Genomic DNA, 24,298 nt, shown 5'->3' with positions numbered 1-24,298 from the left:
TTCTTTGAGATCTTTAAGCCTTATTCTTCATTTACTAGAAAACATAATTGTCATTGGTAAAACTGAACATAATTCAATATATGTACTCAATATTATCCAGAAAAAATTAACAACTATTTTATTTATAATTGCTTTTCATGAAGGAGGTACATAAATTATTATCTGTAACTAAATTTATGACATGCATTCTATCAACCCTATTCTTTAAAAAGCCAAACATGGCTAATCAATCATGGTATTTTTTCCCAGTCAGTTCAAAGAAGAGCCTAGAATTTCTATCAATTCAGTGCTTCAGAAAGTCACTACTAGTTCATAAGCAATTTTACTTGTCAATCTGAACTTAATAATCCAGTGAAAAAACTATGCATATTATTTAGAGAGATTGATCATTAATCTAAATGACTAGGAAATGGTGGTAAAAGGATACAGAAAATTATTTAAGAAAGAAGGTGTTTTTTTTCTTTTCTATCCTATTTATTTCACTTGTAAATTACACTGGCTGTTCTCTATATTTTCTTGTAATTATTTCATAATTTAAGTGATGATAGATTGCTAACTAAAAATGTTTGGGTTTAATCAATAGTGAAACAAAAATTTTTCTTTTGTTTCAGAATGTGCTTGCTTTGTCCTTCATTTTTATATCTGAGGTTCCTCTTTTGTGTTCCTTTAATCAAAATGTATGCACATTTTCAGACTGTCCAAAAGAAATAAAACAAAAGAATTGTGCCATGTAGTTGTGGATAACAATTTAAGTACACATTTTTTTAAGAGAAGCAGTTCTTTTTTTTTTGGAAAATAAAAAAGACATTGTTAATGGCAAAGTTACGAATTCCCTCAAATGAAAATTTAAATACAATGGACATTTCTGAAATCTTTTCAAAAATAAGTGAAGTTTTCTTTTATATAGTATCCTCTCAGTTCTGTCATTGTGCTGATTTTACGACTGTTATTATATGCTTGTGTTCTAAGCTTCTAAGTAAATCAATCAGTGCAATAAAATTCATATTGTTGTAGAAAACTGAATGAACAGCTAATATGCCTTAAGCAAAATGAGGTAAGCTTGGAGTATGTGCAAAGGAGATAACTAATATATACTCATGGGGGATGTGGTAAATGATGGGTTTTATCTACAAAAATCAAAGAAAAATAAAGAAAGAAATTCACCATCATGTGTGGGTGGGTGATTAACTCCAGACTGTGCAAACCAGCTCTCTCCTGTGGAATGTTAATTAACTTGTTTAATTAAAAAGTATTCACAGATGCATAATTTAGGAGTGCTTTTTTATACTTCAAAAGGTTTCTGGCAGTTTGTGAATCACTCATAATTTTTTAAAAGAAGGTGTTTTCTGTTGATATCAAGTAATCATTGAGAAACAGATTTATATCTCTAAATTCTCAAGAAAATAAGGAATCAGAAATATTTAGGACAAACCAAAACACGATCTTTGGAAAACATGTGTACATATTATTGTGTACATTATCTCTTTTATTCATTCATTCATTCAAGCAATTGGTTAATATAGATGTGGCGTGTGCTTACTCTAAGCACCATCCTAAGAAATACAAGTAGAATGATGGACAAGAGAGATAATGGTCCCTACACTCAGTAGACTCACAAGTAAGCTGAGAAACCAGTCAGTTAAACTAGTAATCTGAAGTGTCACTAAGGAAAGTTATGCAGAAAGCGCCCAGGAGGTACAGGATAGACCTGATATTGTAGACAGAACAATGGCCCCCAGTGATGTCCATAGCTTAATCCCTAGAACCTGTGGAATATGTTGCCTTACATGGTCAAAGGAACGTTGCAGATTTGATTAAATTAAGAATCCTGAATGAGATTATCCTGAATTACCCTGGGGCGGGGAATCCAATGTTCCTAGGGTTCTTATCACAGGGAAGCAGGAGGGTCAGAGGCAAAGAAGGAGACACAGTGATGGAAGAAGGGGTCAGAGGGAGGTTTGAAGATGTCAGCACTGCTGGTTTGAAGATAGAGGAAAGGATATGACCCGAGGAATGTGAATGGCCTCTAGACGCTGAAAAGGGTAAGGAAGTAAGAGGATTCTCCCCTGGAGCCTCCAAAGTACAGCTCGTTCAGGGCACTGCATGAGGATGGGGCAGTTGAGAGAGGGGAACCAGTTTAGGCTTCAGGACCTGTGATGACAGAGATCGTGCCTGCTTTCTCATCCTTGAATATATAGCACCCATCATTGTGCCTAGGACTTAGTCGTTGTTCACTGAATACAAGAAAGATTTGCTAAGTGAGCAAGGACATTTATTAATTAACACGGGAATGAAAGGAAGAATGGGACAAGGAAGCTGAGACTTGGAGGATAATTTGAAGGTAAGCAGGTAAGAAGGTGGTGGAGGCGAACCTGAAAAATCACAATACTAAGAAAGATGTTGACAGAGTGCCTCTTGGTAACGGCACAATGTGACTAAAGTGCTTTGGAACACAATTTACCAAACATAGTAATGGGAAATTTCTTCACATTTGAGAAATTTCTGTTTTCATTCAGAAAAATATGATGACTTCCATCTTATTATTTACATGGTTTGTAAGTTTATTTAGTTCATTCAATCAATTCTTCCTCTTCGGTAAAGATTGTTTACAGGAGGGGGTATTATTTATTCTCCTTCTTTCCTACTCCCTCACCCAGCTAACATTTCCCTTTGCTTTAGTTATTTCCAGATCTATTCAATGGTCCCCACAACCCAAGGATATCTCTGGAAGGTTTTCCAGTATCGTAAATTCACCATCTTCTAAAATAAACTTCCCTTTCCTTTTAGCTACCCTCCTGGATGTCATATTATCCCAGTCTGAGAGTTTCAGAGTTTTGAATCATCATTTGTATTGCTCTCCTCCTTCCCTCAATACCCAAACAGTGCTGGTTATGTTAATTACATACTGAAATCTCTTTTAAGTCCATCTTCATCTCCATTTTCACAAGCTTGCAACCAAAGCAAAGAAAAGTGCCACTCTCTGTCACCTCCTTTTCTCTGGATTAACACCAACCCACCCTTCCTGATTGTGTTTCTGCAGACTGCATCTGGTTCTGAACTCTCAAATCCCAACTTTAAGCACCCTTTCTTATAACGTTGGCCTTCAACGGGACCTTGAGGTCCTCCTCTTCCCCTAACCAACTGCATGATCCTGAGAAAGTTAGTTATCTAGGGCCTCAATTTTTTTTAAGTGAAAGTAACTTTATTTAGAGAGATACACATTCAATAGGCAGCATACAGACCCCCTCAGAAAGCAAGAGTGGGCCTCAACTTCATCAGTAAAACTAAGAGTATCCTATTATCTATTTGAAAATGATAATTACCATTTATCTATTTCATCTATTTAGAAGAATATCTTTTGAAAACTTGGAAGTGCTGCACAAATATTAGCAGTGTTAATTTTCATTCATTGACCAAGTGTTCACTGGACAATGAAGGATAATGCAATGGACACTAAAAATGCATCTCTTCCCTTAAAAATATAATTAGGAGGAAAATGTGCATGGATAAAACACCTTTATAACTGTATAAAGTTATATGTGATTGAGTGAGGCATGTGGTGGTCTCTCCATGCTACTACAATTTCCATTTTACAGCTGAAGGAACTGAATTCTAAGCGGCACTTCATTATATATTTGCCTCTATGGATCTGGTTGACTTCTTTTTCTACCTAATGAGTTTGCCAAAGAATATGTCCCTTTGACTTACTTTTCTTCTCTATTAAACCTTGAAGAAAGTGTAATATTTGGATTGGCAAACATGTAGATGGTTCTAGAAGGGAGAGTATGAATGAAGAATTAGATCCAGGTGCACTGGGACAATCCAGAGGGATGGGATGCGGAGGGAGGTGGGAGGGGGGTTTGGGACAAGGGGACAGATGTACACCCATGGCTGATTCATGTCACTGTATGGCAAAAACCACCACAATATTGTAAAGGAATTAGCCTCCAATTAAAATAAATAAATTTTTAAAAAAAGAATTAGATCCGGGAATGATTAAATTAGATGTAGGAGCCATGAAAACTGATTCACCTGACTGGTATAGAGAACTTGTGCAATGTGTAGTAAAAGGGAAATCAGTTTAAAAACAAAAGGAAAGGTTTTAGGTGTCAAGCTGAGGACTGGGCACTTGATCCTCTGAAGGATCGCTAATGCATAAGAAGCTTTTTGTTTTCTTTTAGGATTAGTCTGTCATCACAGAATAGAATAAAGCTAGGATGGCAACTGCATCTCAGCTTGTGTGTTAGTTCAGTTCAGATCAGTCGCTCAGCCACATCAGGCTCTTTGCGACCCCATAGACTGCAGCATGCCAGGCTTCTCTGTCCATCACCAACTCCCAGTCAACACTAACCATTTGTAATATCTTATTACAGCTCCCTGTTTAGAAGATTCTCAGGTTACTTTGGCTCATAGGAGGAAGTGCCCTGATCAATTAATTTTATCTTCTGTAATCACAGGAAACTGGGTGTTCTCTATTCATGGAGTAAGACCAAGACTGTCTCATAGCAGAAAAAAAAAAATAAGAAAGTCATACTAACTCATCTTGAATATGGTTAAGGACAGAATCAGAGTAACAGAAGCAAAAATGTAAACACAACAAAACCAAGAGTTATAGGTTTTACTATTTAAACTTTGAGAGGAAATCAAGAACATGAGCAATAAAAGAAACCTGAGCATTCACAGCACAGGGAAGTGACAGCCGGATGCTGTTCCTGAACAAGCGAGAGAGGGTGGGGAACTCAGGGTACTCTGGGGTGTCAGAAGAGAGGGGAGAGAGGAGGACACCAGGAAAACATCTGGTCAACCAGTCCTGACTACTGTAAAAGGGTAACTGGCTAACAAGGTTTCCCAGGGACACAGCAAGGGTGACCATGTCGATCAGCTACTGCTCTCTGCAAACTGGGCCTGGTCTAGGGATGTAGAGGTGAGAATGCCCTTGTAAACTTTTCAGACTAGCAGAAGAGAAAGACTTGCAAGAAACAACCATTAAATAAGTGCAATACCAGTATTATATAAGCATTCTTTCAGAGCACAACGTAGAAAAAAGTAAATTTGTCATGAGAAATTAGAAAAGACCAGCGAAGCTAGCATCTGAGCTGCTATCCTGTTGATGTGGGTCATGGAATTAAATTTGTATATTTATATAATATTTATTTTATTCTATTCTATATTTTATACATTTATTTCAGTTCAGTTCAGTCGCTCAGTCGTGTCCGACTCTTTTCGGACATTTAAATAATGTAAATGTAAATAAATATACATTTATTTAGAGTACTTTAAAGTAATATGATAGATACTATAATATATAAACGTTCCACATGTTCTTTTATCCACTGTACTTCTAAAAATTATTAGTTTTTCTGCATTTGAGAGAATTATAAACAGAGTTACTATGAGCAATCTTATATATGTTTCCGGGTGCAGATATTAAGAGGCTCCTTTGTTACTGTCTTTAGAAGAGCCAAAATCAGTATGTCAGCTTTTCCTGCTTTTTTTTTAAAGTTTATATAATAGAATTTGAAATGGCACCCCACTCCAGCACTCTTGCCTGGAAAATCCTATGGACAGAGGAGCCTGGTAGGCTGCAGTCCACGGGTTCGCTAAGGGTCGGACACAACTGAGCGACTTCACTTTCACTTTTCCCTTTCATGCACTGGAGAAGGAAACAGCAACCCACTCCAGTGTTCTTGCCTGGAGAATCCCAGGGACAGGGGAGCCTGGTGGGCTGCCATCTGCAGGGTCACACAGAGTCGGACACGACTGAAGTGACTTAGCAGCAATAGAATTTGAATTTTATGTTTTCCTTTGCCTTTTCATTTTGGCCCAGTTACGTTTATAAGACTCATCTAGTTTTCATTATTGTATATGTGTACCATCTAATAAATATATCAACTAAAAATTCAAGTGTATAAATAGTCCATACTTACACTACCAGCTAATGTTTTTTTTTGAAATACAAACTGTTTCCAGGTTTGGATAGTTAAAAACAATACTGTTTGAACATTCTTGTTTATGTAACTTGTTAGAACGTAAACTGGGTGTGGAATTGCTAGTTTGTGTATCTTGTGTATCTTAAACTTTATATGATATTACCAAACTGTTTTCCAAGGTTGTTACAGTTTACACTCCCACTAGCATTGCAAGAGAATTTTTGTTGCTCTACATCCTCACCAATACTTGGTATTGTCAGACTTTAAAAACTATCAATCATATATACTGTGTTATTATTGCGAAGTTAATCTATATTTCCCCAAGTATTATGAATAACATCAGTGAATTTAAGTAAGCATATCTGCATATGCTTATTAGTAAATTTGAAAATGTCTCTTTTTGTGGAGTGCCTGTTCATGTCTCTTGCGCATTTTTCTAACAGGTCATCTGCCATTTTTACTCCTTCATATGTTGAGGAGTACAATTCTTTCTCCATTTTATAAATTACGTCTATCTTCTTTTACTCTGGCTTATCTTTTCATGCCTCATATGATGACGTTTGGTAAACAAAACTCTTCATAATCTAGTGAGGTTTAACGATAATGTTTAACATTTCTTGTACATAGTCTCCTGTATTTTCTTCTAAATGTATAGTTTGTCTACCACTCTGAGGGCTTTGAGCTGGCACTGATTTGGGGGATGGGATGGGACGGGATGGAGGTCTAACCCCACCCATCGTGGGTGTGTGACTGTCTCACTGTTGTGTATTAATGACAGTCCTTTGCTCGCTGCTCTGCAGAGCCACGTGTCACAAGTAACACACCAACATACGTGAGCTGTTCCTCAAGTGCTCTCTCCTCTGTCCTGTTGATCTGAACCAGTAGCACACTGCACTGATTACTGGGGCTTTATAACACTTTCATACATACATAAGAAAACAAGCTCTCCCTCTTGTTCATATACAACAGCCGTGCCTATTCTTGGCCATTTGAGTTTTGTACAAAATTTAGAATGAGTTTATCAACTGCCATTAAAACGTCCTATCAGAATTTTAATTGTGACTCAGTTTATATCTATAACAAAATTTGAGAATTGACATCTTTTCAACGTTGTGTATTCTGATCGATGGACATTGTATTTCCTTCCATTTTAAAAAATACCATTAATTTAAGTGTCTCAGGTATTCATAATGCCTCATAATAAATTTTTATACCTTCATCCTTTGTAGGCTGATACATCTGAAATTAATCTCCAAAATAAATTAGGAGTGTGAGGAGGAAGACAAAGACGAGAAGAAGGAGGAATGGGGAGGACAGAGTAGGAGAAAGAAGAGAGGAAGAGGAGGAAGCGAGGGAAAAAGCCAGGTGGACGGAACAGGCGAGAAGAAGGGAGGAAAGAGGAGCGCAGAGGCACACAAGGAGGAGACAGGAGGGGAACAGAAGCAGGGGGCCGGAGGAGGAGGAGGCAAAGGTTTCATCTTCTGTTCTGTGTTCAAGTCAGAACACTTAGATTTCCTTTACGCTAACTCACCATTGCCAACGCCACTCAGAGAACTGAGCAATGTGCTTTGTTCATACTGAAATAAAAACACATAAAAAGATGAGTAACATTGTAAAAATTCATTTCTGCCCCTAAAAAAGAACATCATTCTTTTCTCCCCATAATAACAACAAAAAATAGTCTCCAACGATTATTTTCTCCAGCTTTTTTTTCAGTGATAAATGCAACAAACGGAAATAATAAGTTAGCTCTAAGTTTGTTAGCTCAGTTGATATTTATCAAGTCGGACTCTCTTTCTCAGAACATTTTCTGCCAGATTGTTTTGATTTTTTTTATCAGGAAGTGAACATTTACATGTGTTTTTCATGTATGTGTCCAATCAGAAATTAACCTCATTAACACAGCACTCAAAGCAAGAGCCACCAAATACATATTTCATATTATACAAAAGTCAGCTATTCATTTAGTATGAGGTCCATGCATGTTGCTATAAATGGCATTATTGTATGTTTTATGGCTGAGTAATATGAAGTAAGCCAGACAGAGAAAGATAAATATCATATAATATCACTTACACAGGGAATCCAATAAAAAAAGATGATACAAAGGAACTTACATACAAAACAGAAACAGACTCGCAGACATAGAAAACAAATTTACAGTTGCCAATGGGAAAACGGTGGGGGAGGAATAAATTAGGAGTTTGGGATTAACATACACACTCTACTATATATAAAATAGATAAGCAACAAGGGCATACTGTATAGCACAGGGAACTATACTCAATATTTTTATAACAACCTATAAGGGAAAAGAATCGGGGAAAAAAGATATACATGTATGTGTAACTGAATCACTATGCTGTACACTTGACACCAACAAAACGTTGTAAATCAACTATACTCCAATAAAAATAGATAATTTTTTTTAAAAAATTAGCTGTTCATCTGAAGCTTCATGAAAATGTCTAAGAAATAAAGATTCCTGATTTATGAAAATGCTGGATAATGAAAATGACTTTATATCCTACTATTAAACTTTTTTGAAATTAAAAATAATTGATGCCTCTAAAATTAAAACATGCTATATACGTCTCAAAAGTGTCTTATTGTTATTACTGTTCATGATGATAGCAACTGTTATTTCTTGAGTGCTTACTGTATACTAAGAACTTTACATTAATCATTTAATTCTCGGAATAATCCTATGAAGTTACTGACGTCATTTTCCATACGAAAATCAGAAAATTTTTAAATTTGGAAGACTTCTAGTGATTGAAATGGTTAAATAATTTGACCAAAGTCACAAAACTAGCAAGAATTAAGTTAAAACCTGAGTTCATGTGTTTCAACTCCGTACCTCATGCTCCAAACTGCTACATTATACTGCTTCCCATGAACTCGGTTTTCATCTTGGAGTGTGGCCATAGGATATCAAATTTCCCTTCTGAATACCCACTGTGTGTGTGTGTGTGTGTGTGTGTGTGTGTGTGTGTTAGTCGCTCAGTCATGTCCAAACTCTTTGCGACCCTTGGACTGTAGCCCACCAGGCTCCTCTGTCCGTGGGATTCTCCAGGCACCAATACTTAAGTGGGTTGCAATGCCCTTCTCCAAGGGATCTTCCCAACCCAGGGATCCAACCCTCTCCAGGGATCAAACCCGTGTCTCTTAAGTCTACTGCACTGGCAGGCGTGATCTTCACTACCACCGCTACCTGGGAAGCCACTGGTACTGCACCCACTGGCACAGCTTATATATTTTAAGTCTGATTCTGACAGTTACCAAATAATTGTCCCCAGGTTATTTTACATTTCTAAGTCTCAATCTTTTTTTTTTTTGTAACATTCAGGTAAAGTCCGTTGCATCGTGGGGCTGACGACAAGTGTGTTAGATAACCCAGGCCAAGAGGCGAGCCCCCGCGACACAGCCAGTGAGTGTGGGTTTCCCTTCCCTCCTCTTGCCTTGTCTGATGTCTCTTCTGCAGAAGAATTTCAAATTATTTATATAAGTACTCCACCCTCAAGAAGGTGGAGCATGACTCCACATTCCCTAAACACAAGCTGCACACAGTGACTTGCTTTCAAAGAGCACAGCATGCAAAAGGGGAAATTAAGTAATTTTATAGGGGAGAAACCTGGCAAATACTACTTCATCCAGAAGATCAAGATTAATATCTACAGTGAGAAATAATGTTGCTATTATGTACCTTTGATACAATGTGATGAAAATAGCACTCACCTCTATAGTTTTCTTCCTAAAAAAAACCCATATTCCCAGTGGTATCACAAGAAAAATAAGAGTTAATTCCAACAGAGGGGTATTCTACAAAATATCTGACCAGTACTACTCAAAATTGTCAAGACCATTCAATAAAGGGAAAGCCTAAGAAACTGTCACAGTCGAGAGGAAACTAAGGAGACAGGACAACTAAATGTAACATGATATACTGGATGGAATTCTAGAGCAGAGAAAGGATATCAGGTAGAACTAAGTAAATCTGAATAAAGTATGTGTGCTAAATGTGTCCTGTCTGACTCTATGCCACCCTAAGGACTATAGCTCGCCAGGCTCCACTGTCTGCGGGATTCTCCAGGCAAGAACACTGGAGTGGGTTGTCACGCCCTTCTCCAGGGGATCTTCCTGACCCAGAGATCGAACCCACATCTCTTAAGTCTCCTGCATTGGCAGATGGGTTCTTTACCACTAGCACCATCTGAAAAGCCCAGATAAAGCATGGACTTTACTTAATGATAATGTATCCATATTGGTTGATTGATTACAATAAATATATCACACTAATGCAAGACATTAATAATAGAGGAAACTGTGTAATATGGGGTATATATAGGAACTCTTTCTATATTTAGGAACTCTCTATACTAACTACTCAATTTTTCTGTAAATCTAAAAAACTGTTCCAAAAACAAAGTCTAGTTTTGAAAAACACCTTGTCTGAGCAAAAGAAAATTTTAGATAAATGGTAGATTGAAACTTCTCTTGCAAAGTGCGGGCACAAAATGGTAATGACTAGTAAATATCTGTAGCTCTATATAATAATGAGCACAAATCCATCAAACACTAGCAGCCTGAGATCCTTCTAAGCGTCTGTATTCAGGGAGATGTTTAATGGCGATATACAGGCTCAGTGGTGAAGAATCCGCCTGCCAATGCAGGAGACACAAGACACGTGGGTTCAGTCCTATGTGGAAAGAACCCCTGGAGTAGGAAATGGCATCCTGCTCCAGTGTTCTTGCCTGGGAAATCCTGGGGACAGAGGAGCCTGGTAGGCTACAATCCATGGGGTCTCAAAGAGTTGGACATGACTGAGCATACAGGAAGTATAGCAATATAAAAGTATATCATTGTATAACCTAACAGAGGATACTTCATCAATTCATGTTTTGAATGGGATGTGAATCTCCCTGCTCTGGAGTGTTTTCAATGTCCTTCCATCACCATCATCTGTTGAAAATGCAGCTGTCAGAGAAGAGAAAATCGAGGCCCTGGCAGAGCACTCCAGTTCAAGGCACAACTGTGAACTACTGCGTGCAGCCTGGAAAAGGGAGGCAGGGCTGCAGCAGAGATTAACTGATGCGGGCATCTTACTCTAAAGCTGAACCTGGAAAAAGTGCACAGTGCTTAAGACAAGTAGATATCCTCGACAGTGCTGGACAAGAATAATATGAAATGCCCCAAAGAGTACCCTTGCTCAAGACTATCCTTTTAACCATTCCAAATAAAGGTTTATCCCAGGTTCCTCTGAGAGCAGGGCTTCCAAATTGCCGTCTGAATCCTTGGAGTTCCTTTAATATTCACAACATACAAATATACATATGATATTTGCATCATTATCATTAGAGTGGAACTCAGTTTCAACAAATTCTTCCTCACCATCATGAAGTTCTGAATTGAAGAATCCTTTTGAGTGTCTTTATCTATGAATAACCTAAATTCTATGAACCCTATTTGATTTTTGGATTCAATTTCCTGAAATCCCAAGTAGGTAAAACCATAAATGTGGAAACTTCTCACAAAAGACTGTGTTAATGAGATTTGTTTCTAAGATATACTAAAGGTAAACACATGTCATTTTGCAATTTCTGAAAACGAGTTGGAGCAACCTTAATCTTGCAGGAAAATAAGGAAAACACTATCAACTATTGATAAATAATTAGTTACAAGAATTCCCATGTCAGATACTCTACTAGAAGTGATAAAGCCCACAATTTAGTATATTATTTCAAGAAGTAAGTTTACATTTTGGAAAAATAGGACCACAAACTTCTTGTCGGTTAATTAGGTTACATTAAGCTCTAGACAGATTTTCCCATAATGCTCTTATACTTGGTGGTTATGAGCTTAAAGTCAGCCACAAGAACATACCTGTCTCATATACAGGTATAGAATGGCTTTGTGATGAAAAACAGGCCTAATATATTAATACAACTTGAACAATTAGGTATCAATCTCCCCCTTTAGCATAAGAGCAAGTTCTTTTCAACCCAAAATCACAGGCGGTGGCTCCTTCTGATGAAAGTGACATTTGAAAGAGCTCAGTGAGTGGTAAAGAAGGTCTGGAGGTATATAGGCAGGGCCAGTTTTGTGGGCTAGTGTCCCGTGCGGTCACATAAGACCTCAAGCTTAGGAGGGTCTCTCATTTGGATTAGAGCTCTGTTGTCACCATTTTGAAATTCCTAACAATTGTTGAACAAAGAACTTCACATTTTCATTTTGAACTGTTCCCAGCAAATTTCATATCTGATCTTATATCTAGGGTCTCTGTAGTGTGGATCAGCATGAGGCCCAGGGGTAGACACATGAAGCTTCATAGACAGGGATGTGGAATTAGTTCCTGAGATACCAGAAATGGGAGGACCAAGGTCTCCTATGCATCTGACTGACAGAGATAGGATATGCTCAAGGATACAAGAGAAAGAAGAGAATTTGGTGACCTACAATAGTCAAGAAACTCTTCACTGAGAGGATATTATTTGCACTCAATCAAACTAGTAATACTAGCTAAGATTTTAGAGTATTAAGTAGGCCAGGCACTACCTAACTTCTTTGCATATATTAACTCATTTAATTGTTGATAGTACTGATTAGGAAACTTAAATAGAAAAGATTAAATAATTTGGCTAAGGTCTAATAGCTTTTAAGTGGCTTACCCAAGCAGCTTAGCTCCAAAGTCCATGCTCTTAACATTGCAGAGGGCTTAAGGATTCAAATGATTACACATAGCTCTTTCGCATGCATATTTGATTTGCTATCTGTTAACTGAGATAATTTGTGGAGATAAAGAATGATGGCAATTTAAAATAATGTTATCATAATGAGGCCAACAGTTTATACTTCTTTGAGTCATCGACTATATTCTCTTTTACAGGTAGACCTAACTCTTCTTTCTCTTGGTAAAAAGATCCTTTAATTTAAGTAAATTGTCTTATTTACTCTTCTCAAGGTTTTAGCACCTAGTACGCAGGCTTCCCTGGTGGCTCAACTGGTAAAGAATCTGCCTGAAATGTGGGAGACATGGGTTTGATCCCTGGGTTGGGGAGATCCCCTGGAGGAGGGCCTGGCAACCTACTCCAGTATTCTTGCCTGGAGAATTCCACAGACGGAGGAGCCTGGGGTCGCAAAGAGTCAGACACAACTGAGAGACTAAGCACAGAACGGCACAGCACGCGTGTCCTTCAGCTCTATGCTGGGTTAGTGAGTAACTGAACAAATGAGTGAATAACTATAAAACCAAATAAAAACTATAACACAATATAAGGTTTTACTGACGGAAGAGGCCTCTAAACACTTTTATAATGTATTATATTCACATGGTACTTTTTTGGGGTATCATGATATAGGATTACCTGTAGCATAATATAAACAAAAGAGTTGACCTTACCTTTCTGATTTCATCAAGTGGCTGGTTTCCAGTGTTTTCTTTTTGGACTATGTTCATCAGATCAGTATGAAACTTCTTCGCGTTCAGAAAAATAAGCGGGTTGTTTATTGAGATAATTTTCACCTGCTGCAGGGTTTCCTTTCAGAGGAAACCAATGAACAGATTCAGAGTTCTGAACGAAATAAATCCTACAATGAACTGAAACCCTGTAAGTCCAATTGTCACTTAATCATGACTGACAATTTCTTTGCTGATGTTTTCATTATTAAAAATTTTTGAGGATTTAATATACTACCATACTTCTCAAGGAATATATGTATTTCTTCTTTACTAAGAAACATTAGCAACAGTTAGATACATCTGTAGCCTTTCAGAAAATACCCCTTATTCCTACTGAGTTTTGGGGAGGCAACAGACTACCCAAACAGTATCAGAAAGACTTATCCTCCTTAAAGTACCTATTCCACGCAATCCAGAAACTTAAAAATTCCTTTACCTAGCCATCAGCAATTTTTAAAATGAAAATATGGCCTGAAAGGTCAACTGTCAATCATTTACCTGATAATGATACAGCCTTCCTTTGCCTGGAAGTCACCTTACAAGTGACTGATAGTTCTAATTGGGAGAAAGAAACCAAGAGGTATTATCAGGAAGGTAATTTCACTTTGGGCAGGCCTAGATTATACTGTATTGCCAGGATGTAGGCAAGACATGAAGAAATGGAGAAGGAAAAATTTCAATACAAAAGTTGTCTGCTGCAGCCATCTTGCCCAGGTCTTCCTGGCAATACCATCTTCGCCATGACCTTTGGGCTTCCCTGGTGTCTCAGATGTTAAAGAATCCACTTGCAATGCAGGTGACCTGGGTTCAATCCCTGGGTTGGGAAGATCCCTTGGAGGAAGGCATGGCAACCCACTCCAGTTTGCTTGCCTGGAGAATCCCCATGGACAGAGGAGCCTGGCGGGCTACAGTCCACGGGGTCGCAAAGAGTCGGATGTGACTGAGTGACTAAGCAAGCACAGCACAGCCCATGGCCTTTGGAGCAGGGGTCCATCTCAGACACTGAGGGGAATGGGAGCTCTATGCAACGGTGATTCCTTACCAACTAAATAAGGCAGGGCTCCTTCAGACTTCAGCACTCAAACAGAGGAGGAGACACACACAGACCGAGATAGAAAGATCGGAAAATAATAGATACGTGAATTTGGATAATTCATTTAACCTCTCTTAGCTTCCTTGTTTTTTAAAGTAGGTAATTTTTTTTTAACAATTTCATCATTAAATAAGTCTGAATTCATTTTTCCCACATGGTATTGTATATCCTACAATGGTCATCTGTTGAAACCGCTTTCTTTTTCTTTTTTTCTTTAACAGATACTAGTTTTAAAAAGTCATAGATACTGTGAGTTCTGTATAAACTGGTGGAGAGTAAGTTATTTCCTTTGTTTTGACTTATAAGCCTCAACTTCATCACAGAATAAAGAATGTAGGCCAAAGAAAGCATAATCAGTCACACATGCAGAACAGTATTGTTTTTATAATTTGAAGCTTTCTGAATGGACAGGTGCAGTCCTGATGTAACTGTAAAAAGATTACTTAATGAATAGACTGAAAATACTACAAAATGTTATTAACTTTAATCATTAATAGTGTAAAAAGGCCTATGTTATTTATTGCTATTCAAACTTAAAAACTTATTTTTGAATCCCCAAGAAGGTGGCAGGGATACACAATCATGTCACCTTGTACTTAGGAGAATGTCCATATATATTTTAGTAGAAACTTTGGCTTTAGGAAAGAATCACAAACATTTAAAATAATGACTTTAACTGTCATTTTAAGTGTATCACAGGGAGAGTGTACTTTAATTAAATATACATACAAGTGATGCTGGCAAGGTTGAAAGTTATTCTTGATTTTGATAACTCTAAAAACTAATTTGTACATGACAAGACAAGAAAAAGAGCAATTTCTCTGAAGCAACCAAACAAAAAGTTCACGGTGTTTTGTATCCTACAGTATGCATTTTATGACAAAAGCATGTACACACTGAGCACCCTAGATCTCTCTTTATATCCTAAAGAAAATGCGTATTCACATTATTCATGAGCTGTACCAAATTTAAAGAAAGATCAATTGTACACTCACCCCTTAGTCAGGATAAGCTGTCCTGGGGTGTACACCTTTAGCACTATCATCAAAATTGTTTGCAAAAGGAACAAAGAACTAAACAAAATAAAACATCTTTCCTTGAGAGTGGGGAATCTTTTGTTTGCTGTTAAAATCAACAAATACTATTGATAAAGCAAAAAATGGAACAGGGGCCCACAAACATTATTTAAGTAAGCTGACCAATACACATTACAGCTTTAAAAATAAAAGCTATATATGTTACAAGTCCCAACTAGGCAATGTCAGAATGGCATTTATTTCTTTGCTTGCTTTGTAATCATAGCCCCTGGAGGTATTTCAGATCTCACGGCACTTGACTTCTTTTTCTCTGCAGGCTGTAAAATCTGAAGAGAACACACTAGTGTCTCATCCACACTCATCATGGCACTTTCTTTGTCAAGCTCTCCACCATAACTAGATGCAGAAAACAGAGTGACCAAGGGTCTCTTTGCAAAAAACTTCTATCCATCTTCAACCACCTGATGGGCTCTACATATGAAATCTAAATCATGCTTATGGAGAAATTTGCAACCACTTCTGCACCAAGTGCAAAGCACAACCCTCTGTCATTTTTGAACCCCAGCCAAAAACATCCTTATCAGGGTCAGACCACAAAAGGTCACAAAGACAATCTTGATCTGGGTCACCGACTGGCTGCATAATTCACCAAATCCACTCCACAGACTGGAGATCTGGTGATAAACCTCCATGACAGCAGAAGGTTTTCTCAGGATGACTGCTATCCATAAACAGTTAAAGTAGTCTGCGAAAGTTTTCCATACTTTAATGTTATATCTTCTTTTAATTCATCATAAAACCCCTAAATTCTATTGACACTGTCACATTCGTGGTTTCCTCCGAGAAGAAAACAATCTAGAGATATTTGATTTTGTAAGTCAGTAAGAGGCAGAGAGTGTCCAGTGACTGCTTTCCCGTGTTCACATGGTCCCCAAGAAACAAGTAATTGCTTTTGGAGGGAAACCACTGTACTCAGAAAGTCACAGCAAATCAAATAGGATTGCCCATTGATATCACCGTACATTTTGAATGGTGCTTCCAGTCCTAGGAGGATAGTAGGCTGACTGAGAAAGCTCTCTCAGGACTTTAATAACCACAGTCCTCCGATTTCATGTCCCTGTAGCTGGACGTTCTTGCCAGGCTTGGACCCTCTCTTGCAGCAGCCATTGGATGATGCTGTCAATGTTGTTTATCTAGATCCACTATTGCCTTCCCGATGCCGACCCTCCCGCAGCAGCACCGCCGCTGACCCCACCTGGGATCCTCACTTCCTTTCCCATCCCAGCAGCACAGACGGTGCTGCAGCAGTTGCAGAAACCACAGCCGCCCCCCATCACCCCCAGCGACTCTGCTCCTTGCCTCCTCCTCCTTCCCCTACTGGAATCATGAGAGCTAAAGTAGGTACATTCTTAAACCGGATCATCTCAAAAAGTTTCTATAGCTACACAACTGTTCAAGCTCTAGAAAGTGAGGAGATTTGCCACAACTAAGCAATTCAAGAAAATAAAAACCTTTATGTTACCAAAGGAACTTTTAATAAAGAGGAAATCTCTTACAAGACAGAGTAAAACATTTGGCCTGTCATGTGTAGTTATGACAAAGCCCCCACACCTTAGATTGTCTCACTGATCTCACCATTTGATTGTGCCGGGATGTTTTAAGTTAGTATGCTTTTTAAAGATAGGCATTTATTAAGCAATGGAGTTGGGCCAGAAAAGAAATTCTCAATAGAGTTGAAGTCCCTGAGTGGGAAGAGATCTTCCAAATTGTTTCACCTGAAGAAGGCGTGGGAGAGAGGAGGGACAGATCACCGCTACACTTGACGTTAGCTAAAAACTCCACCTAACAGTTTATATTCAAGTCTTTCTCTTAGTGTTTTCCCTCTTAGTTTTGATACAAAACATTAAATAACCAGTGAGGTGCAATATTCTAATAAAATTAAGGTTTCCTGTGGCACAGTTATTATTCGGGTAGGTAACTAGACTGGAACAAATCAAGGGCAAGACATGGAGAAACTGTGGCACTTTCATCTTCCTGCAAATCCCCTTATTCATTTTCTCATACATTTAGCCTGAAGAGACGGTATGGACTAGGTACAATTTATTAATGAGTGATCTTCAAACTGAAAAATAGTCAAACCTGAATTCCGCTTCAAAGCTAAGAATGTCAAGGCTATGGTACACAGCTGCATGTGTGGGGTGGATACACAGAGGCCTAAGTCAGTCTGGGACTTTGCACCTGAAAATTTTAAAGGAAGAAAAGTAAGGGACAGGAAAGAAAGAAAGGTAACATTGGTGGAAAACTTGAGTCTGGGGCACCTTCAAAGTCTTTGAACTCTGATAGCTTTCTGTGAAGCAAATATTTCTATACTTGTTAAAAACACAAGCCATTTCCCTGGGTATCAGAGAAGGACTCCTGTTGCTTACTTTTTACTTTCAGTCTACTCAGAAATACCCTGACACTGATCCTTCTGGTAGGAGGTTAGTTCTCTCTGTTCTGAGGACAATCATGAGGTATTAAAACAAGTAAAAATGAAAAATAAAGATAAAAAAGGTTGGTCAAACATCACAAAGCAGTTTCAAAGTAAAGCCAGTTTTTTTAATTGACAAGAATTTCAGTCAACATTTTCTTTCTTCACCTTAAACTTGTTTGTGCCATCCTTCAGAACAAAAAGCTAGAATTCAAACACAATTGGCCTGCCTAAACATGGATTGTGGGCGTGCCTGCTAAGTTGCTTCAGTCGTGTCTGACTCTGTGCAACCCTATGGACTGTAGCCGGCCAGGCTCCTCTGTCCATGGAATTCCACAGGGAAGAATGCTGGAGAGGGTTGCCATGCCCAGGGATCGAACCTGCGTCTCTTAGTCTCCTGCCTGGGCAGGCGAGTTCTTTACCACTAACGCCACCTGGTGGTGAGATCATTTATATACGTTATTTCCTTAAAAAGGGGTCCATTGTGCAAAACACCAAGCCTAGAGTCGTTAATTATGCTCTGCTGATAATAAAGATTCATTGATCGTGTTAACAAATACCATGATCCCACTTTTCTTGACTCCCTTCCCTATTCCCTATCTTCTTCCATCATTTAATTTGGGATAGACTCTTAGTTTAGTTTGACTGCTATATGTCAAACTAAACTAATAGTTGAAACCTCCCTATAGCTCAGATGGTAAAGAATCTGCCTGCAATGCAGGAGACCCCCGGGTCAGGAAAATCACCTGGAGAAGGAAATGGCAAACCACTCCAGTGTTCTCAGAGAATTCCATGGACAGAGGAGTCTGGTGGGCTACAGTCCATGAGGTCGCAAAGAGTCAGACACGACTGAGTGACACACACATAAACTAACAGACACGTCAAATGGAAGAGAGGTTTCCAAATACCTGAGCTAATCCGGACCGTGATTCTACTGTGAACTGTATTTTTATGTGCCATGTTATTCTCTCATTTGAATGCTAATACAAGATTTTTGTTGTTATTCTATTGATTTGTTCCATGTTGATTGCTATATATGTAGTGATCACATATACTTTTAAAAGTTCAAACTAATCAAAAATAGAAATATCATTTTAAAATTAGTAATTTGTCTACTTCTTATATCTTGAAACTATCTGACCTACAAAAATTATTAATTACACAAAGGAAAAGGAAAGTAAACTTACATAGTCTATTTCTGTCTTCACTTTAAATTCCATTTCTTTCATATTTTTTGTACTCAGAGTCTTTGCTCTAGAATGAAAGCATATATAAAATATATAATTTCCAAGTTACTACATTAACCATGAAAAAGTAAAAAGGATGAGTCACTTTATTATAACAATTAGAAAGTATCTAGAGTGGTTTCCATGCTACATCCCAACTGTTCATAAGACACTGGTAAGTGTGTATATCTCTGGGATCCTCAGAAATAAAGTAACAGCACAAACATCTAAACTGAGATTTTTAAAATGTAATTTATCTCACCTGGACTCCCAGCTATCATATCTTTCAGGCATAGGAGGTGAATTGACAAAAAAGAGTGAACAATGAGGGAAAAGGCTAGAAACTATATGGTTTTTCAGAAATCTTGTGTAAAATACAGGAAGTAAAGAGGGAATCAATAGCAAGATAGGATCAGATAACAATGGATATATATATATATATATATACACATATATGTAGAGAGAGAGACTCTATAAGGAGTTCATGATCTGAGCCACAGTCAGCTCCCGGTCTTGTTTTTGCTAACTGTATAGAGCTTCTCCATCTTTGGCTGCAAAGAATATATCAATCTGATTTTGATATCACCCGTCTGGTGATATCCACGTGTAGAGTCGTCTCTTGTGTTGTTAGAGGAGGGTGTTTGCTATGACCAATGCGATCTCTTGGCAAAACTCTGTTAGCCTTTGCCCTGCTTCATTTTGTACTCCAAAGCCAAACTTGCCTGTTACTACAGGTATCTCTTGACTTCCTACTTTTGCATTCCAGTCCCCTATGATGAAAAGGACATCTTTTTTGGGGTTAGGTCTTGTACATCTTCATAGAACTGCACGGCTTCATCGGCATTGGTGGTTGGAGCATAGACTTGGATTACTATGGTATTGAATGGTTTGCCTTAGAAACAAACAAGAGATAATTCTGTAATTTTTGAGACTGTACTCAAGTACTGCATTTCAGACTCTTTTGTTGACCATGAGGGCTACTCCATTTCTTCTAAGGGACTCTTGCCCAGAGTAGTAGATATAATGGTCACCTGAGTTAAATTCACCCATTCCAGTATATTATAGTTCACTGATTCCTAGAATGTCAGTGTTCACTCTTGCCATCTCCTGTTCGGCCACTTCCAATTTACCATGATTCATTGACCTCACATTCCAGGTTCCTATGCAATATTGCTCTTTACAGCATCAGACTTTATTTCCATCACCAGTCACATCCACAATTGGGCACTGTTTTCACTTTGGCTTCATCTCTTCATTCTTTTTGGAGTTATTTCTCCACTCTTCTCCAGTAGCATATTAAGCATTTACTGACCTGGGGAGTTCATCTTTCAGTATCCTATCTTTTTGCCTTTTCATACTGTTCATGAGGTTCTCAAGGTCGTCTAGTCAAACCTATGGCTTTTCCAGTAGTCATGTATGGATGTGAGAGTTGGACCATAAAGAAAGCTGAGTACTGAAGAATTGATGCTTTTGAACTGTGGTGTTGGAGAAGACTGTTGAGAGTTCCTTGGATTGCAAGGAGATCCAACCAGTCCATCCTAAAGGAAACCAATCCTGAATATTCATTGGAAGGACTCATGCTGAAGCTGAAACTCCAATACTCTGGCCACCTGATGCGAAGAACTGACTCACTGAAAAGACCCTGATGCTGGGAAAGATTGAAGGAGGACGAGAAGGGGACGACAGAGGATGAGATGGTTGCCCGGCATCACTGACTCAGTGGACATGAGTTTGAGCAAGCTCAGGGAGATGGTGACGGACAGGAAAGCCTGGCGTGCTGGATTCCATGGGGCCGCAAAGAGTCAGACGTCACTGAGCGACTGAACTGAACTGAACTGATAGATTCTATAAAGACTGAATCTATAGAGATGAAACTTTAATTTTTAAGAATATATTATCTCACAAAGAATTTCAAAAGAAGGATGAGATGTGAGTAGAAGCTTTATTAAATGGTGAACATTGAGAAAACAAAAAAAATAATCAAAATATGGCATGCTTTACAGATGTTTAGTAAAAAACAAAAAGACTATACTTTTTAATAAGCTATGTAGAAAAAGTAGGTAAATTAATACAACTTCGGAAAAGTTAAATTTATTGAGGTTATTTAACTTTTCAAATGATTACACTGCTATATGGTTTGTGTCTCATTAGATACTATAAACATTCCCTTAATTAAAAAAAAAAGTAACTCTGTAATGCAGTATATGACTATGAGGCTAATTTATTCACTTTAATAGATTTTACGTATTCTATTTTATAGCTATAACAAAATATTTCTCCTCCATTAAGGCCATTTCTTCTCCATTAAGACCAGCATTGTTATATATCACATGTAGATAAAAACTTCTCTTTCTAGCTCTAAATCTAAAAACATGAGATTATAATACTATCTATTGCACAGAAATAAAAGTAACTGACAACACCATATATTTTGCTGCTGTGTCAGAATAAACAGCATTTAAATAATATCTTACCTTGGGAAGCGACCAATCACTGTAGCTACGGTACACACAACACCAAACAGCAGCCCAATGTTGGCAGCAAAACATACTGTAAATATGTAGGTACTGACCCATATGCCCTGGGAGAGAAGAGGAAACAGCATGTGTGGGTCCTTCGGCATTCTCATCTCTGTCCTGATTGCTAAGATCCTCACAGTCCGGCTAGACAACAATCCTGCGATGACATCTCTCAGCACGAATACATCGTTTAAGGAGTGGTAGACAAAAGCCCGGAGAAGTTGACAAGATGGCAGAGGACTAGGTGGACGTGGAGTACATCTCTCTCCACAAATGCATCAGGAATACAACTTCAGATGAAGATCTCACAGCGCACCAGCTGAGTACTGGCAGGAGTCCCTGATCACTGGGAAGGAATATACAGATCCACACGAAACGGGAGGGCAGGGAACCCTGGTGTGCAGAAGTCCATGGGGTCACAGAGAGCTGGACACAACTTAGTGACTGAACAACAGCAGAAGAAGAAGAGAGAAAGGAAGGGCCTGAGAAAGACTCTGCAGCAATTAGAGTTGGAAACTTCTCTAGCATGGGAAAGGAAATGGCCAAACCAGTTTAAGAAGCACAGACAGTTTCACTCAAGGAGAAACACATTGAGACACTTATTAATCAAGCTAACATTTTTGTTACACATTACACTGTTAACATTACGCACAAAGAAAAAAATACTAAAAGCATCATGGGGAAAAGCAAAAGGTAAAGGGAAACTGTATAAGGATAATAGCTGATCTCAGCAGAAACTCTGCAGGCCAGAAGGGAGTGGCAGGATTTACCGAAAGCTATGAAAGGAAAAAACTTACAATCAAGATTACTCTACCCAGCAAGGATTGCATTCAGATTTGAGGCAGAAACCTAAAGCTTTACAGACAAGCAAAAGTCAAGAGAATTCAGCACCACCAAATCAGCTATACAACAAATGCTAAAGGGGCTTCTAAAGGCAGGAAACACAAGAGAAGGAAAAGACCTACAAAAATAAACTCAAAACAATTAAGAAAATGCCCAAAGAATCATATACACCAATAATTACTTTAACTGTAAATAGATTAAATGCCTCAACCAAAAGACACAGACTGGCTGAATGGATACAGACACAAGACCCCTATATATGCTCTCTACAAGAGACACATTTCAGACCTAGGGGCACATACAGACTGAAAGTGAGAGGATAGAAAATTGTATTCCAGGCAAATGGAAATCAAAAGAAAGCCAGAGTAGCAATTCACGTATCAGACAAATAGACCTTAAAATAAAAAACATTACAAGAGGTAAGGAAGGGTGATACATAATAATCAAGCTATCGATCCAAGAAGAAAATAGAACAATGGTAAATATTCACGCACCCAACACAGGAGCACCTCAATACACAAGGCAAACACTAACAGACCTAAAAGGGAAATCAGTAGTAACACAATAATAGTAGGGGACTTTTCCACCAATTGACAGATCTTCCAGGCAGAAAATTAATAAGGAAACACAAACTGCAAATTATACATTAGATCAGATGAACCTAATGGATATCTTCAGAGCATTCCAATGCAGAAGAATACACTTTCTCCTCAAGTGCACAGGGAACATTCTCAGGATAGGTCACATCTTGGGTCACATATCAAGCTTTAGTAAATCTAAGAAGTTGAAATTGTAACAGGTATCTTCTCTGACCACAATGCTGTAACACTAGATATTAATAATAAGAAAGAAACTGTAAAAAGACACAAACACATGGAGGTTTAAACAATACACTTCTTAAAGCCAATAGGTTACTAAAAAGATTTCTTAAATACCTAGGGACAAATGACACTGAAAACACGATGACCCAAAACCTATTGGGAAGTTCTAAGAGGGAAGTATACAGCAATGCAATCCTATCTCAATAAATAAGAAAAATATCAAATAAACAACCTAACGCAGCTGGAAAAGAACAAAAAACACAGAAAGTAAGTAGAAGTAAATAAATCATAAGGATAAGAACAGAAATAAATGAAAAAGAAATGAAAGAAAAAATGCCAAAGATCAATAAAACTAAAAACCGGTTATTTGAGAAGAAAAACAAAACCCACAAACCATTAGACAGACTCATCAAGACAAAAAGAAGGAAGACTCAAATGAACAAAATTAGAAATGAAAAAGGAGAGATTGCAAGAGACAATGTAGAAATATAAAGGATCATAAGAGACTACTATGAGCAACTATATGCCAATAAAGTAGACAACCTGGAAAAAATGGACAAATGCTTAGAAAATTACAACCTCTAAGACCGAACAAGGAATAAACAGAAATACGAACAGATCAATCTCAAGCATGGAAATCAAAATTGTAATAAAAAAAGAAATCTCCCAAAAAACAAAAGCCCAGGGCTACATGGCTTTACAGGTGAATTCTATGAAATGTTTAGAGATGAGTTAACACTGTTCCTTCTTAAATTCTTCCAAAAAGTTGCAAAGGAAGGAACACTAATGAACTCATTCTATAAGGCCACCATTACCCTGATGCCAAAACTGGAAAAAACATCACAAAAAAAGAAAATTACAGGTCAATATCAAAGGTGAACATAGATGAAAAAATTCTGA

The 24,298-nt window shown here is 38.0% G+C and overlaps 1 protein-coding gene and 1 pseudogene across 2 annotated transcripts in view; both read right to left on the bottom strand.

Moving 5' to 3' along the window:
- Positions 1–24,298, bottom strand: part of SLC26A7 (solute carrier family 26 member 7) — a 138,878-nt gene that overhangs the window by 21,329 nt on the left and 93,251 nt on the right. The window contains exons 13-16 of the mRNA XM_081496849.1: positions 21,690–21,796; positions 19,177–19,243; positions 13,330–13,467; positions 7,462–7,507 (exon numbers count right to left, since the gene is read on the bottom strand). Of these exons, the coding sequence (XP_081352975.1) occupies positions 7,462–7,507; positions 13,330–13,467; positions 19,177–19,243; positions 21,690–21,796 (358 nt within the window). The remainder of the gene's footprint in view (positions 1–7,461; positions 7,508–13,329; positions 13,468–19,176; positions 19,244–21,689; positions 21,797–24,298) is intronic.
- LOC145509303 (serine/threonine-protein phosphatase PP1-gamma catalytic subunit pseudogene) lies at positions 14,678–18,949 on the bottom strand (annotated as a pseudogene). Its single transcript, XR_014055993.1, has 3 exons — positions 18,898–18,949; positions 17,974–18,015; positions 14,678–16,790 (listed from the first exon to the last, which is right to left on the bottom strand). The product of XR_014055993.1 is annotated as a serine/threonine-protein phosphatase PP1-gamma catalytic subunit pseudogene (transcript).

Source organism: Giraffa tippelskirchi, chromosome 6 (genome assembly GCF_054371585.1).
Source record: "Giraffa tippelskirchi isolate mGirTip1 chromosome 6, T2T-mGirTip1v1.2.pri, whole genome shotgun sequence".
NCBI lineage: Eukaryota > Metazoa > Chordata > Mammalia > Artiodactyla > Giraffidae > Giraffa > Giraffa tippelskirchi.
The sequence above is the reverse complement of the archived record's forward strand: the minus strand, read 5'-3'. Positions and strand labels throughout refer to the sequence as shown.